Source organism: Salmo trutta, chromosome 2 (genome assembly GCF_901001165.1).
Source record: "Salmo trutta chromosome 2, fSalTru1.1, whole genome shotgun sequence".
NCBI lineage: Eukaryota > Metazoa > Chordata > Actinopteri > Salmoniformes > Salmonidae > Salmo > Salmo trutta.
Genome location: NC_042958.1, coordinates 16,605,863 through 16,619,975, shown reverse-complemented (window position 1 = coordinate 16,619,975; position 14,113 = coordinate 16,605,863). Strand labels below are relative to the sequence as shown.

Genomic DNA, 14,113 nt, shown 5'->3' with positions numbered 1-14,113 from the left:
CACATTCTAATGTGATTGTGATTGAAAGAATAATAGACAACATTAACTCTTGTTGTTTAACCATTCAAATACAGTTTGCTTCGACTATTCACTGAGCTAGAGATACAGAGAGATGGACAGAGAGAGAGATTAAAATATCTGAATTGGTTTTAATCCAGTATGGAAATATGTATCAGTGTTGTATGAGGTTGCAGTGTATTGAAGCACTGTGTGAGTTTGTCTTTAGTTTCTGTGTGTGTGTGTGTGTGTGTGTGTGTGTGTGTGTGTGTGTGTGTGTGTGTGTGTGTGTGTGTGTGTGTGTGTGTGTTAAATGAGGTGTGTGTGTGTGTGTGTGTGTGTGTGTGTTAAATGAGAGGTGTGTGTGTTAAATGAGAGGTAGGTGTGTGTGTGTGTGTGTGTTAAATGAGAGGTGTGTGTGTGTGTGTGTGTGTGTTAAATGAGAGCTGTGTATGTGTGTGTGTTAAATGAGAGGTGTGTGTGTGTGTTAAATGAGAGGTGTGTGTGTGTGTGTGTTAAATGAGAGGTGTGTGTGTGTGTTAAATGAGAGGTGTGTGTGTTAAATGAGAGCTGTGTGTGTGTGTGTGTATGTGTGTTAAATGAGAGCTGTGTGTGTGTGTGTGTGTTAAATGAGAGCTGTGTGTGTGTTAAATGAGAGCTGTGTGTGTGTGTATGTGTGTTAAATGAGAGCTGTGTGTGTGTGTGTGTGTTAAATGAGAGCTGTGTGTTAAATGAGAGCTGTGTGTTAAATGAGAGCTGTGTGTGTGTTAAATGAGAGGTGTGTGTGTGTGTGTTAAATGAGAGGTGTGTGTGTTAAATGAGAGGTGTGTGTGTGTGTTAAATGAGAGCTGTGTGTGTGTGTGTGTGTGTGTGTGTGTGTTAAATGAGAGGTGTGTGTGTGTGTGTGTGTGTTAAATGAGAGCTGTGTGTGTGTGTGTTAAATGAGAGTTGTGTGTGTGTGTGTGTGTGTGTGTGTGTGTGTTAAATGAGAGGTGTGTGTGTGTGTGTTAAATGAGAGGTGTGTGTGTGTGTGTTAAATGAGAGGTGTGTGTGTGTTTGTGTGTTAAATGAGAGGTGTGTGTGTGTGTTAAATGAGAGGTGTGTGTGTGTGTGTGTTAAATGAGAGGTGTGTGTGTGTGTTAAATGAGAGGTGTGTGTGTGTTAAATGAGAGGTGTGTGTGTGTGTGTTAAATGAGAGGTGTGTGTGTGTTTGTGTGTTAAATGAGAGATGTGTGTGTGTGTGTTAAATGAGAGGTGTGTGTGTGTGTGTTAAATGAGAGGTGTGTGTGTGTGTTAAATGAGAGGTGTGTGCGTGTTAAATGAGAGCTGTGTGTGTGCGTGTTAAATGAGAGCTGTGTGTGTGTGTGTGTGTTAAATGAGAGGTGTGTGTGTGTTAAATGAGAGGTGTGTGTGTGTTAAATGAGAGGTGTGTGTGTGTTAAATGAGAGGTGTGTGTGTGTGTGTGTGTGTGTGTGTGTGTGTGTGTGTGTGTGTTAAATGAGAGGTGTGTGTGTGTGTGTGTTAAATGAGAGGTGTGTGTGTGTGTGTTCAATGAGAGGTGTGTGTGTGTTAAATGAGAGGTGTGTGTGTGTTAAATGAGAGGTGTGTGTGTGTTAAATGAGAGGTGTGTGTGTGTGTGTGTTAAATGAGAGGTGTGTGTGTGTTCAATGAGAGGTGTGTGTGTGTGTGTGTTAAATGAGAGGTGTGTGTGTGTGTGTTAAATGAGAGGTGTGTGTGTGTGTGTGTTAAATGAAAGGTGTGTGTGTGTGTGTGTGTGTTAAATGAGAGGTGTGTGTGTGTGTTAAATGAGAGGTGTGTGTGTGTGTGTTAAATGAGAGGTGTGTGTGTGTTAAATGAGAGGTGTGCGTGTGTGTTAAATGAGAGGTGTGTGTGTGTGTGTGTGTTAAATGAGAGGTGTGTGTGTGTTAAATGAGAGGTGTGTGTGTGTGTGTGTGTGTGTTTGTGTGTGTGTTAAATGAGAGGTGTGTGTGTGTGTTAAATGAGAGGTGTGTGTGTGTGTGTTAAATGAGAGGTGTGTGTGTGTGTTAAATGAGAGGTGTGTGTGTGTGTGTTTGTGTGTTAAATGAGAGGTGTGTGTGTGTGTGTTAAATGAGAGGTGTGTGTGTGTGTGTGTTAAATGAGAGGTGTGTGTGTGTGTTAAATGAGAGGTGTGTGTGCGTTAAATGAGAGGTGTGTGTGTGTTAAATGAGAGGTGTGTGTGTGTGTGTGTTAAATGAGAGGTGTGTGTGTGTTAAATGAGAGCTGTGTGTGTGTGTGTGTTAAATGAGAGGTGTGTGTGTGTGTTAAATGAGAGGTGTGTGTGTGTGTGTGTTAAATGAGAGCTGTGTGTGTGTGTTAAATGAGAGGTGTGTGTGTGTGTTAAATGAGAGGTGTGTGTGTGTGTGGTAAATGAGAGGTGTGTGCGTGTGTGTGTTAAATGAGAGGTGTGTGTGTGTTAAATGAGAGGTGTGTGCGTGCCTGGTGGGAACCTTGCAGTGAGACAGTAGAATGGTAGATTGCTGTAGGTGGTGAGGTGTGACTGAGGTAGTAGCAAACACTGTAGTACTGACAGGGGACATCAGGTGGTGCTGTGGCAGCCCTATATCACTCACACACACACACACACACACACACACACACACACACACACACACACACACACACACACACACAGACACATACACACACACACACACACTGACGAATGGCAGCAATTAGAGGGGGAAACCATGCTTGTGAGGACAGGAGAGCGCTGAGGGGCTGTAAGAGTGTGTGCGTGTGTGTCGGTGTGGTGTGTTTGGGTCTTTTCTCTTCCTTACTCTCCACTCATCCATCTAAATATCAACACACAGCTAATACCATTGGACTACACAGCATAGGACAGAGAGGGGCAGGTGGAGGGTGAGGGAGAGAGGGTGAGGGGTAGTAGGTTTAATGGTGAGGTGGTAGAGGGCTAAGAGGTAGGGGAAAGGGTGAGACCGAGGGGGAGATGGGTGTTTCTCCTAAGAGACATGTCTTCTCTGGAGTCTTCTGAGCTATACGGTCTATTTTATATTACTACCCTATATCCACACACACACACACACACACACACACAGAGTGAGATTCCCAGGCGTGTGGTATTCAGTTGAGTGTGAGATAGGCCTGAGCCATGTGCCGTAGCCATCAAATGTTAAACCCCATATAGATACCCTATTATATACCCCCCCCCCCACACACACACACACACCGAGTGTCATCATTCAATGTCCTCTCCACCCCCCACCATCTCTGTATTCCTCTCCTCACCCTTCCTCCCTTCCTCCTCCCCTCTACAAATGAAAATCCCTCCTTGCAAATCCTGCAAACAGCCTATTCTCAAACACAACTCAATCCCCCCTCCTGTAAGACACATATTCCGTTTTCTCTTGTCTGTGTGTGTATTTTGGCTGATGCAGGCATAATAACAATATCAGAGTCTGTCATTAGAGTTACATGATAATTCATATCTATGATATATCAGATTACTGGGTCTGGGGATAGGACAACTGGGCAAGATATATTGTGGTCTTTTATAAGATGGTGGAGTTGAAACACACACACAGTGCCGGCGAGTCAAGAGGACATTAGTTAGTGTGAGAATGACATATCCTGGTGCAGAGGCCTGGATGGCCTTTATTGATGGACAGAGTCTTAAAGTCATCAGTCACTTTAGAGGAGTTTAATTGGAGCCAGCATCAAACGATAAACTCACCAACATGCATAGCTGAACAGCCCAATGCAGCACATTAATCACAACCAGGCACACACACACACCCACACAGAGTGAGACGGAGACAAGTGTTCCAGACATACAGTATATTCTGATGATAGATGACCCATTTAACTTTGATTTCTGAGAGCAATGAGCTCTCCAGCGATACAGGGATACCACACGCACAAACTCACACACACACACTCAAACACATGCACACCATACACACACACACATGCACCACACACGCACTTACGCACACGTGTATTTGCATTAGGGGTATAGGGGTATTATAATGTGACAATGATTTGTGATGTAAAGCAATCTGGAGTGAAGTCATTCGTCAGCCCCTGTGTCTGACACCACACACACACACACACACACACACACAATCTGTATTCGGGTATGTGTATATACTGTCTCATAATAACAAATTACACTTCGCTATTGAGAAATTAAAAAAGGAACTGATTTGATATTCACCCTTAGCCGAGGGCTTGAAGGGTAGGACGGACGGGAGGGTGAGAGGGTGAAATGAATCAGTGTGTGTGTTGTTGTATGTTTGGTCAGTTTTATCTAGCGATATCAGTTTTGCATGGACTGCATCTCCATCCGCCTATGTCGGCATTCCGCATCTGCGGTGGATGGTAGCCGAGCTACAGCGGTGTTTGTCAGACCAGGAGACATCCCGAAAAATCGGTCTTTTCACAAAAACATTTGTAGCGTCCGAACAGTTTGGCTACAAACTCTATGAAAAGGGGAGACTCTCACGAACACGACGGTGTTCTCTGTTTTGCTCTACGACCCCCATAAGTGTCACGGGACTAGTCTGAAGGTAATCCATACAAATGAATGGAAGTGTAGAGACAACTGTACATGCATAGATACATGCACTACTGTTCAAAAGTTTGGGGTCACTTAGAAAGGTCCTTGTTTTTGAAAGAAAATCACATTTTTTGTCTATTAAAAGAACATCAAATTGATCAGAAATACAGTGTAGACATTGTTAATGTTGTAAATGACTATTGTAGCTGGAAACGGCTGATTTTTTTATTTTTTTTAATGGAATATCTACATAGGCGTACAGAGGCCCATTATCAGCAACCATCACTCCTGTGTTCCAATGGCACGTTGTTAGATAATCCAAGTTTATCATTTTAAAAGGCTAATTGATCATTAGAAAACCCTTTTGCAATTATGTTAGCACAGCTGAAAACTGTTGTCCTGATTAAAGAAGCAATTAAACTGGCCTTTAGACTAGTTGAGTATCTGGAGCATCAGCATTTGTGGGTTCGATTACAGGCTCAAAATGGCCAGAAACAAAGACCTTTCTTCTGAAACTCGTCAGTCTATTCTTGTTATGAGAAATGAAGGCTATTCCAATGCGAGAAATTGCCAAGAAACTGAAGATGTGTGATTAGTTTCATATAAGGTTCCATATCTAATGTCTAATTTCTCCTTTCTCTGCTACATAGTTAGATCATCGTTGTAATAGTTGTCAAAATCATCAAGTTTTTGTAAGCTTAGTATTTCTCTTTCACTGTGTGACAGCGTATTTGAATTGTCAAAATAAAATGGCGGCAGTAATTTAGACCCTACTGTGTGACAGTGACTGAGTGTGGGTGCCTGTAATACTGAGTGTGAGTACGACTGTGTTTCAGGCGGAGGCCAAAATGGTGGAGGTGAGGACCGAACTGAGTGATGAGTATGGGAGGAGACTGGAGGAGAAGGAAGAACGAATGAAACAGATAACCGAAGACCTGAAAAATGTGAGGGAGAAACACACCTCCGCCAGGGATCAGGTGAGAGAGAGAAAGACAAGAGAGAATTTTGGGAGGCTTGGAGTCGATTCAATTCAGGTAATTCAGAGGTTGAAAAGTACTCTGAAAAGTGCACATTATTTTCTATCTCCTCAAGTCTCCTGAACTGACTGAAATGGAATTGATTCCAATGCGGTTCAGCCAGCTGTAAGTGTCTCTAATGTATATTCAACACAACAATACTCCTATGCCTTCTCATCTCCATAGACCATGCCATAGACAATAGGTCATATTTAGTGTTTACTAATATGCCATGTGTTTATCTCAAGGGCATGCAGGCTCCATTGAAGCTCAAGCACATATATATACACACACACACTCAGCGAGAAGCAGGAGCGCACACACACCACTTGATCTGCATATCATTTGGTTTTTGGTTGAGTGCCAAGGTTCCATTGAGAGAGACCATCAAAGACAAGCACTCACCCGCTCCACCCCTCATACGCTCCACCCCTCACCCGCTCCACCCCTCACCCGCTCCACCCCTCACCCACTCCACCCCTCATACGCTCTCTCCCTCACACACCACCTGTAGTTCCGTCTCAACAGCATGTGTTCGCGAACGCAAAGCAGCTGTGAAATCAGCACCTGTTTAATTCAATTAGCCATGTTAATGAATTCCTATCTGCTGCCAAAAGCAGCTCTAAAGAGCTCATTAGACAAATGACTTAATGAATTGTCTGTAGCAGCAGCTTCCCATCTCAACTGTTTCTTTATTATCTGATGGTGTGCGCCCACGCACTGTGTGTTGTACCTGACAGTCTGAATAAGAACAGCCGTATACAGTGTGTCACACTTCTGAACTGAGAAAGGTTACATGAAGGTTGTCCCGTGGGTAGACATAACCGTACTCAGTGAATTTCTAATCTCTTTTTTATTAGATGGTAATTATATCTCTGCTTGTTCTCGCCTCATACTTCTAACTGCTTATAGAAATGTTCTGGCTTCAAACCTTCTTAATTCAATTATATTGGTCACCCCCTCTCTTTCTGTCTATCTCTCCCCCTCTCTCTCTTTCTTTCTAACCCACACATTGTTCTCTACCTATTCATTTTAATCCTAAATACAGGATAGACTTCAGCCAATCAAGGATTTGCCCAAGCTGCTCTCCTCCTCCTCCTCCACTTTGATAGAGAGAACGTAGGACAGTGAAAGAAAAGGAGAGGGAGGAAGAGAGGAAAGGGGAGGTGGGAACCCACTTTGATTGCAGAAGTAATGAGTCCATTCTAGTCCTCCTCAGATTGGTCTCTCTCTCCATAGAGGCTAGATAATATGATCGTTCACATTTAAGCACCTTCGTTTGAACAAATTCACAAATCTCATATTCTTTTGGGAGTTCCCAACTTCCTGCCTATGCCTTTAGAGAATTGAGACCTGAGATTGGGAAATGTGAAGTTTTAATAATTTGGATGTGCTGGATTTAAGATGAGGAAAATGACTTTGGCCGTATCATCAAAGGCAGTATTGATATGGATGAGTGATGTAACAGAATCAGAGTTAAAGCTAAAAAGGTTCCAGTTTTCTTCTGATAGTTATAAAGACCTTGACGGAAGTAAGTAAGTATTGTGAATGTGGTCAGTCGAAAGCAGGTTCAAACCTAGGCAAATTCAGCTCTTTCTGGATAGAGAATCGGGTTTTGTTAGCAATTCCACATGTTTATTCCTAGTAAGTAAGTATTTGTAACTAAGGATATGTTTTTATTGTGTGTGTGTGTGTGCGCGTGCGCGCGCGTGTGTGTGTGTGTGTGTGTGCGCGTGCGCACCAGGGTTGGGATCAATACCATTTCAATTCCAGAAGTACACTGAAATTCCAATTCTCCTCAATGGTTTTCAATGAGGAAAATGTGGAATTGGAATTTTGTTTACTTTCTGAATTTAAATGATATTGATCCCAACCTTGGTGCGCACGCACACACACAAACGCACACACTGGTGTGTGTGCATCTGTGTGTTTACCCTCTAACTCTCTCTCCCTCTAGTTGAGGAGTACAGAGGATATTCTCCAGTCTCTGAGGATGCAGCTACAGGACAGAGACAGTCAGCTGGAGAATGCTACTAACAAGGCATGTTACAACACAACTTTACTGTCATCGCTATAGTACTATGACCAATGCATGTCAACGTTCATCATATCTTCAAGAAAACAACAGATCTGATCTTAGTTTTTGTTATTTTGCACTCTCATATCTCAATAGAAATGTTAGAATATGTAAATAGAATGTATTTTCATGATCGGTGTTGTGTCTTCCAGATCTTTACACTAAAGAACTCTCTGAAGGAGGCTGAGGAGAGTTGTGTTGCTGCTAAGACAGAGGTCCAGACTCAGACTACACTACTGGAGGAGATGAGCAGAGAACTGGGGAGACTCACACTGGCTGAGAATAAATCTGTGGAAGAGGTGTGTGTGCATCCGCACACACTTCTGCACAAACACCATTTCCTGTATGTTTTGGCTGGTGCTCAGTGATCAGTCACAGTGATAATGAAACTTTCTCTGTCAGTCTGTAACTGGGAGCTCCAGTCTGTCTGCTGCTGGATGCTGCTAGCCAAGTCAAATTAATTACAGTGTTGCATGAGCTCTGTGTTAGATTAGCTATGGGAGGAGGAGGCTAGACAGACAATGAACACACACATACACACACACACACACACACACACACACACACACACACACACACACACAGAGGTCAGGAGTGCAACCTCTGTCTGGTCTACTACTGTAGTCTCTGTTGGTCTGAGTGTGCAGCTAGCTAACCTCTCTGTCGTGTGTGTGTGTGTGTGTGTGTGTGTGTGTGTGTGTGTGTGTGTGTGTGTGTGTGTGTGTGTGTGTGTGTGTGTGTGTGTGTGTGTGTGTGTGTGTGTGTAGGTGAATGAGCGTGGGGAGATGCTGAGACACATGAAGCAGGACCTGTCTGCTCTGAAGGCCACTCAGGACTCACTAAAGAGAACCCTCAGTATGAAGGAACAACACACACACCAGCTAACACACGACAACACACACCTCCGACAAAACCTGGACACGCTAGAGAACAAGGTACACACACGCGCACTAAACCAGTGTCCCCCTTTTTTTAATCAAATCAGTGAAGGGCGACAGGGAATTCTGCTCATTTCTATTTTCCTCTACCCTTAATCACCTTTTCCTCCTCCTCCTCCTCCTCCTCCTCTCCATATTTAATAATTCTATAATTTCATCCATCTTACCTCCATTGAGGATTTGGTCCCTGTTCAAATGAAGGACCTACTTTGCTGATTTCAATATAATTTAGATATAGAGGGAATCTCTCTCTCTCTGTCTGTATAATGGCGATACAGTAATGAATGACAACATTAGATGATATTAATGATTCATGTAATTGACTTCAGGTTTTTCCTCTGACCTCTACATGATGTATTTTTGTCATTGTTTCACATGCTCTACACTAATGTGGTTTTCTGGTAATGTAACCCATATGCTGTGTCCACCAAACAATGACTTGCTACTATTACTTTAAAGAAGTGACCATTTAGTCATGTATAACTTGCATTGTCTCACGTCAGATCTGTCTGATAACTCACAAACACTCATGGGATAGCTAAAAAGAAGTCCAGCTACAATATGCTGTCCTATTCGAAACGTTACCAAGGTGACATGAATTCCCCTTTCATCCTCTAAAGGGTCAGAGTTAATCTTGCCCAAAACTATAAAGCTGTAGCTAATATTGACAGGGTTTTTTTGCGAGCAAGTCTTAACTACGTACTTCTACATCTAGCTAAGGTGTTTTGTGGTGGTAGTGTCAGTATTTATGAAATGTGAAAATGTACACAGAAATAAGCTAGTTAACGCATTAGTTTCTGCTTGCTGGCAGAACCAGTTTCAAATCAATCCAAATGAAATGAAATGCAGACTCTAACAATGCCAGTTTACACAGTCAATGATGAATACTCCCTCTTGCTAGCTGAAGTTGTAGATAATGCACAAATTAGTTTATGATATCTGTTCTGCCGTGATTAGTGGTCCAAGTTCTACAGTACAGCTGACTGTTGTCTGCCATGTTATTGTGTTGGCCAAATGTTACAAAGTAGCGAGGCACAGTGCCAGATATCAGATACATGCTGATTTCTGAGAACCAACAGCCCCATAACTTTGGTGCCTTACAACTTCATCAACAAGATGGCAAACTAGTTACCATATGGCCATTCAAACAAGTTTGCATTAGGCTGCTAGCTGGAGCATTTTTTGCTATAGTAGCCAGTGCGTCATAACTACGGGGAGCGTGCTATAGAAGCAAAATCTAGATTTTTTTGAGATGAGTTCATGTCCTCAAAGATAGATTGGTTGAGGGATGAGTTTTGCGTAGGAGTGACGTGATCTGATGTAAGACAATGGTATAACTTGATAAACATTTCCTATTCTGATGCTCCATATTAGAGGTCGACCGATTAATCGGAATGGCCGATTAATTAGGGCCGCTTTCAAGTTTTCATAACAATCGGACATCGGTATTTTTGGACACCGATTTGGCCGTTTCTTTTAGTTTTTTTACACCTTTATTTAACTAGGCAAGTCAGTTAAGAACAGATTCTTATTTTCAATGACGGCCTAGGAACGGTGGGTTAACTGCCTTGTTCAGGGGCAGAACGACAGATTTTTACCTTGTCAGCTCGGGGATTCAATCTTGCAACCTTACGTTTAACTAGTCCAACGCTCTAACCACCTGCCTTACATTGCACTCCACGAGGAGCCTGCCTGTTACGCGAATGCAGTAAGAAGCCAAGGTAAGTTGCTAGCTAGCATTAAACTTATCTTATAAAAAAGAATCAATCAATCATAATCACTAGTTAACTACACATGGTTGATGATATTACTAGTTTATCTAGCGTGTCCTGCGTTGCATATAATCGATGCGGTGCGCATTCGCGAAAAAGGACTGTCGTCGCTCCAACGTGTACCTAACCATAAACATCAATGCCTTTCTTAAAATCAATACACAAGTATATATTATTTTATCTGCATATTTAGTTAATATTGCATGCTAACATGAATTTCTTTTAACTAGGAAAATTGTGTCACTTCTCTTTCAACAGAGTCAGGGTATATGCAGCAGTTTGAGCCGCCTGGCTCGTTGCGAACTGTGTGAAGACTATTTCTTCCTAACAAAGACAGCCAACTTCACCAAACGGGGGATGATTTAACAAAAGCGCATTTGCGAAAAAAGCAGAATCATTGCACGACTGAACCTAACCATAAACATCAATGCCTTTCTTAAAATCAATACACAGAAGTATATATTTTTAAACCTGCATATTTAGCTAAAAGAAATCCAGGTTAGCAGGCAATATTAACCAGGTGAAATTGTGTCACTTCTCTTGCGTTCATTGCACGCAGAGTCAGGGTATATGCAACAGTTTGGGCCGCCTGGCATGTTGTGAACTAATTTGCCAGTATTTTACGTAATTATGACATAACATTGAAGGTTGTGCAATGTAACAGGAATATTTAGACTTATGGATGCCACCCGTTAGATAAAATACAGAACGGTTCCGTATTTCACTGAAAGAATAAACCTTTTGTTTTCGAGATGATAGTTTCCGGATTCGTCCATATTAATGACATAAGGCTCGTATTTATGTGTGTTATTATGTTATAATTAAGTCTAGGATTTGATAGAGCAGTCTGACTGAGCGATAGTAGGCACCAGCAGGCTCGTAAGCATTCATTCAAACAGCATTTTCGTGCATTTTGCCAGCAGCTCTCCGCAATGCTTCAAGCATTGTGCTGTTTATGACTTCAAGCCGAGATTAGGCTGGTGTAACCGATGTGAAATGGCTAGCTAGTTAGCGGGGTGCGCGCTAATAGCGTTTCAAACGTCACTCGCTCTGAGACTTGGAGTAGTTGTTCCCCTTGCTCTGCATGGGTAACGCTGATTCGAGGGTGGCTGTTGTCGATGTGTTCCTGGTTCGAGCCCAGGTAGGAGCGAGGAGAGGGACGGAAGCTATACTGTTACAGTGGCAATACTAAAGTGCCTATAAGAACATCCAATAGTCAAAGGTATATGAAATACAAATCGTATAGAGAGAAATAGTCCTATAATTCCTATAATAACTACAACCTAAAACTTCTTACCTGGGAATACTGAAGACTCATGTTAAAAGGAACCACCAGCTTTCATATGTTCTCATGTTCTGAGCAAGGAACTTAAACGTTAGCTTTCTTACATGGCACATATTGCACTTTTACTTTCTTCTCCAACACTTTGTTTTTGCATTATTTAAACTCAACTCATTCCACGAAGGGCCGCATTTCTGCTGGTTTTCGCTCTTCCCTTGTACTTGATTGATGAATTAAGGTCACTAATTGGTAAGGAACTCCACTCACCTGATTGTCTAGGTTCTTAATAAAAGGAAAAAACTAAAACTATTAGATACTAGGCCCTCCATGGAATGAGTTTAACACCTCTGCACTAGAGTGTGGACCCTAGTGGGTTTTAGTCAATTCCTACTTTAGACAAGGCTAGACATATTGCTTCATATCTAGCTGACTAGCATCATTCCATGCAGAGAGAGTAATACAGTGATCAGCTTCCTATCCCAGCTAGTGGTCTTGGACAGGGCTTAACTAGCACCAACACAGCTCTTTATTGGGCCAGTCAAACTGTTCCCACCGGACCTCCAACACCACTACAACAACTGCTAGTCATTGTCATGTAGAACGGCGCCGGAGAGGATGGCTGACGTTTTACTTGCTCCTAACCAATTATTTTGTTCGTTTTTTTGCATTGTTTGTAGCTTATTTTGTACATAATGTTGCTGTTACCCTCTCTTATGACCGAAAATAACTTCTGGACATCAGAACAGTGATTACTCACCACGAACTGGTAGAAGCTTTTTCCTTTAATGAGTCCGACGAGTCCAACATGAAGGATATACTGCTTTCCTGTGAACAGGCCCAAATCCCCTTCATTTGCGTCAAGAGAAGACGGAGAAAAAGGGGCCGGAGGTCGGGCTAACCTTCTGAAAATTCGTAGGCGAGCGTGTAAACCCCCACTGCCATCCGTTCTATTGGCAAACATGCAATCATTGGAAAATAAAATCAATGACCTACTAGCAAGATTAAACTACCAACAGGACATTAAAAACTGTAATATCTTATGTTTCACCGAGTTGTGGCTGATCGACGACATAACGGGTTTTACACTGTATTGGTAGGATGGAACAGCAGCCTCTGGTAAGACAAGGGGTGACGGTCTATGTATATTTGTAAACAACAGCTGGTGCACGATATCTAAGGAAGTCTCAAGGTTTTGCTTGCCTGAGGTAGAGTATCTCATGATAAGCTGTAGACCACACTATCTAGCGAGAGTTTTCATCTGTATTTTTCGTAGCTGTTTACATACCACCACAGTCAGAGGCTGGCACTAAAACCTCACTCAATGAGCTGTATACCGCCATAAGCAAACAGGATAACGCTCATCCAGAGGCGGCGCTCCTAGTGTCCGGGGACTTTAATGCAGGGAAACTTAAATTTGTTTTACCAAATTTCCACCAGCATGTTAAATGTGCAACCAGAGGGAAAGAAACTCTAGACCACTTTACTCCACACACGGAGACGCGTACAAAGCTCTCCCTCGCCCTCCATTTGGCAGATCTGACCATAATTCTATCCTCCTGATTCCTGCTTACAAGCAAAAATTTAAGCAGGATGCACCAGTGACTCGGTCAATAAAAAAGTGGTCAGATGAAGCCGATGCTAAGCTACATGACTGTTTTGCTTGCACAGACTGGAATATGTTCCGGGATTCTTCCGATGGCATTGAGGAGTACACCACATCAGTCACTGGCTTCATCAATAAGTGCATCGATGACGTCATCCCCCACAGTGACTGTACGTACATACCCCAACCAGAAGCCATGGATTACAGGCAACATCCGCACTGAGCTAAAGGGTAGAGATGCCGCTTTCAAGGAGCGAGACTCTAACGTGGACGCTACTAAGAAATCCCGCTATGCCCATCAAACAGGCAAAGCGTCAATACAGGAATAAGATTGAATCGTACTACACCAGCTCCAAAGCTTGTCGGATGTGGCAGGGCTTGCAAACTATTACAGACTATAAAGGGAAGCACAGCCAAGAGCTGCCCAGTGACACAAGCCTACCAGACGAGCTAAATTACTTCTATGCTCGCTTCGAGGCAAGTAACACTGAAATATGCATGAGAGCATCAGCTGTTCCGGACGGCTGTGTGATCACGCTCTCCACAGCCGATGTGAGCAAGACCTTTAAACAGGTTAACATTCAGAAAGACGCAGGGCCAGACGGATTGCCAGGACGTGTACTCCGAGCATGCGCTGACCATCTGGCAATTGTCTTCACTGACATTTTAAACCTCTCCCTGTCTGATTCTGTAAAACCAACGTGTTTCAAGCAGACCACCATAGTCCCTGTGCTCAAGAACACTAAGGTAACCTGCCTAAATGACTACCGACCCTCACGTCTGTAGCCATGAAGTGCTTTGAAAGACTGGTCGTGGCTCACATCCACACAATTATCCCAGAAACCCTAGATCCAGTCCAATTTGCATACC

The 14,113-nt window shown here is 42.8% G+C and overlaps 1 protein-coding gene across 1 annotated transcript in view; it reads left to right on the top strand.

Annotated features, from left to right (window-relative positions):
- The window catches only part of LOC115148849 (golgin subfamily A member 6-like protein 22), a 122,584-nt gene that overhangs the window by 55,152 nt on the left and 53,319 nt on the right, over positions 1–14,113 (top strand). Inside the window, exons 8-11 of the mRNA XM_029691132.1 lie at positions 5,392–5,532; positions 7,529–7,612; positions 7,801–7,947; positions 8,416–8,583. Coding sequence (XP_029546992.1) covers positions 5,392–5,532; positions 7,529–7,612; positions 7,801–7,947; positions 8,416–8,583 — 540 coding nt within the window. The remainder of the gene's footprint in view (positions 1–5,391; positions 5,533–7,528; positions 7,613–7,800; positions 7,948–8,415; positions 8,584–14,113) is intronic.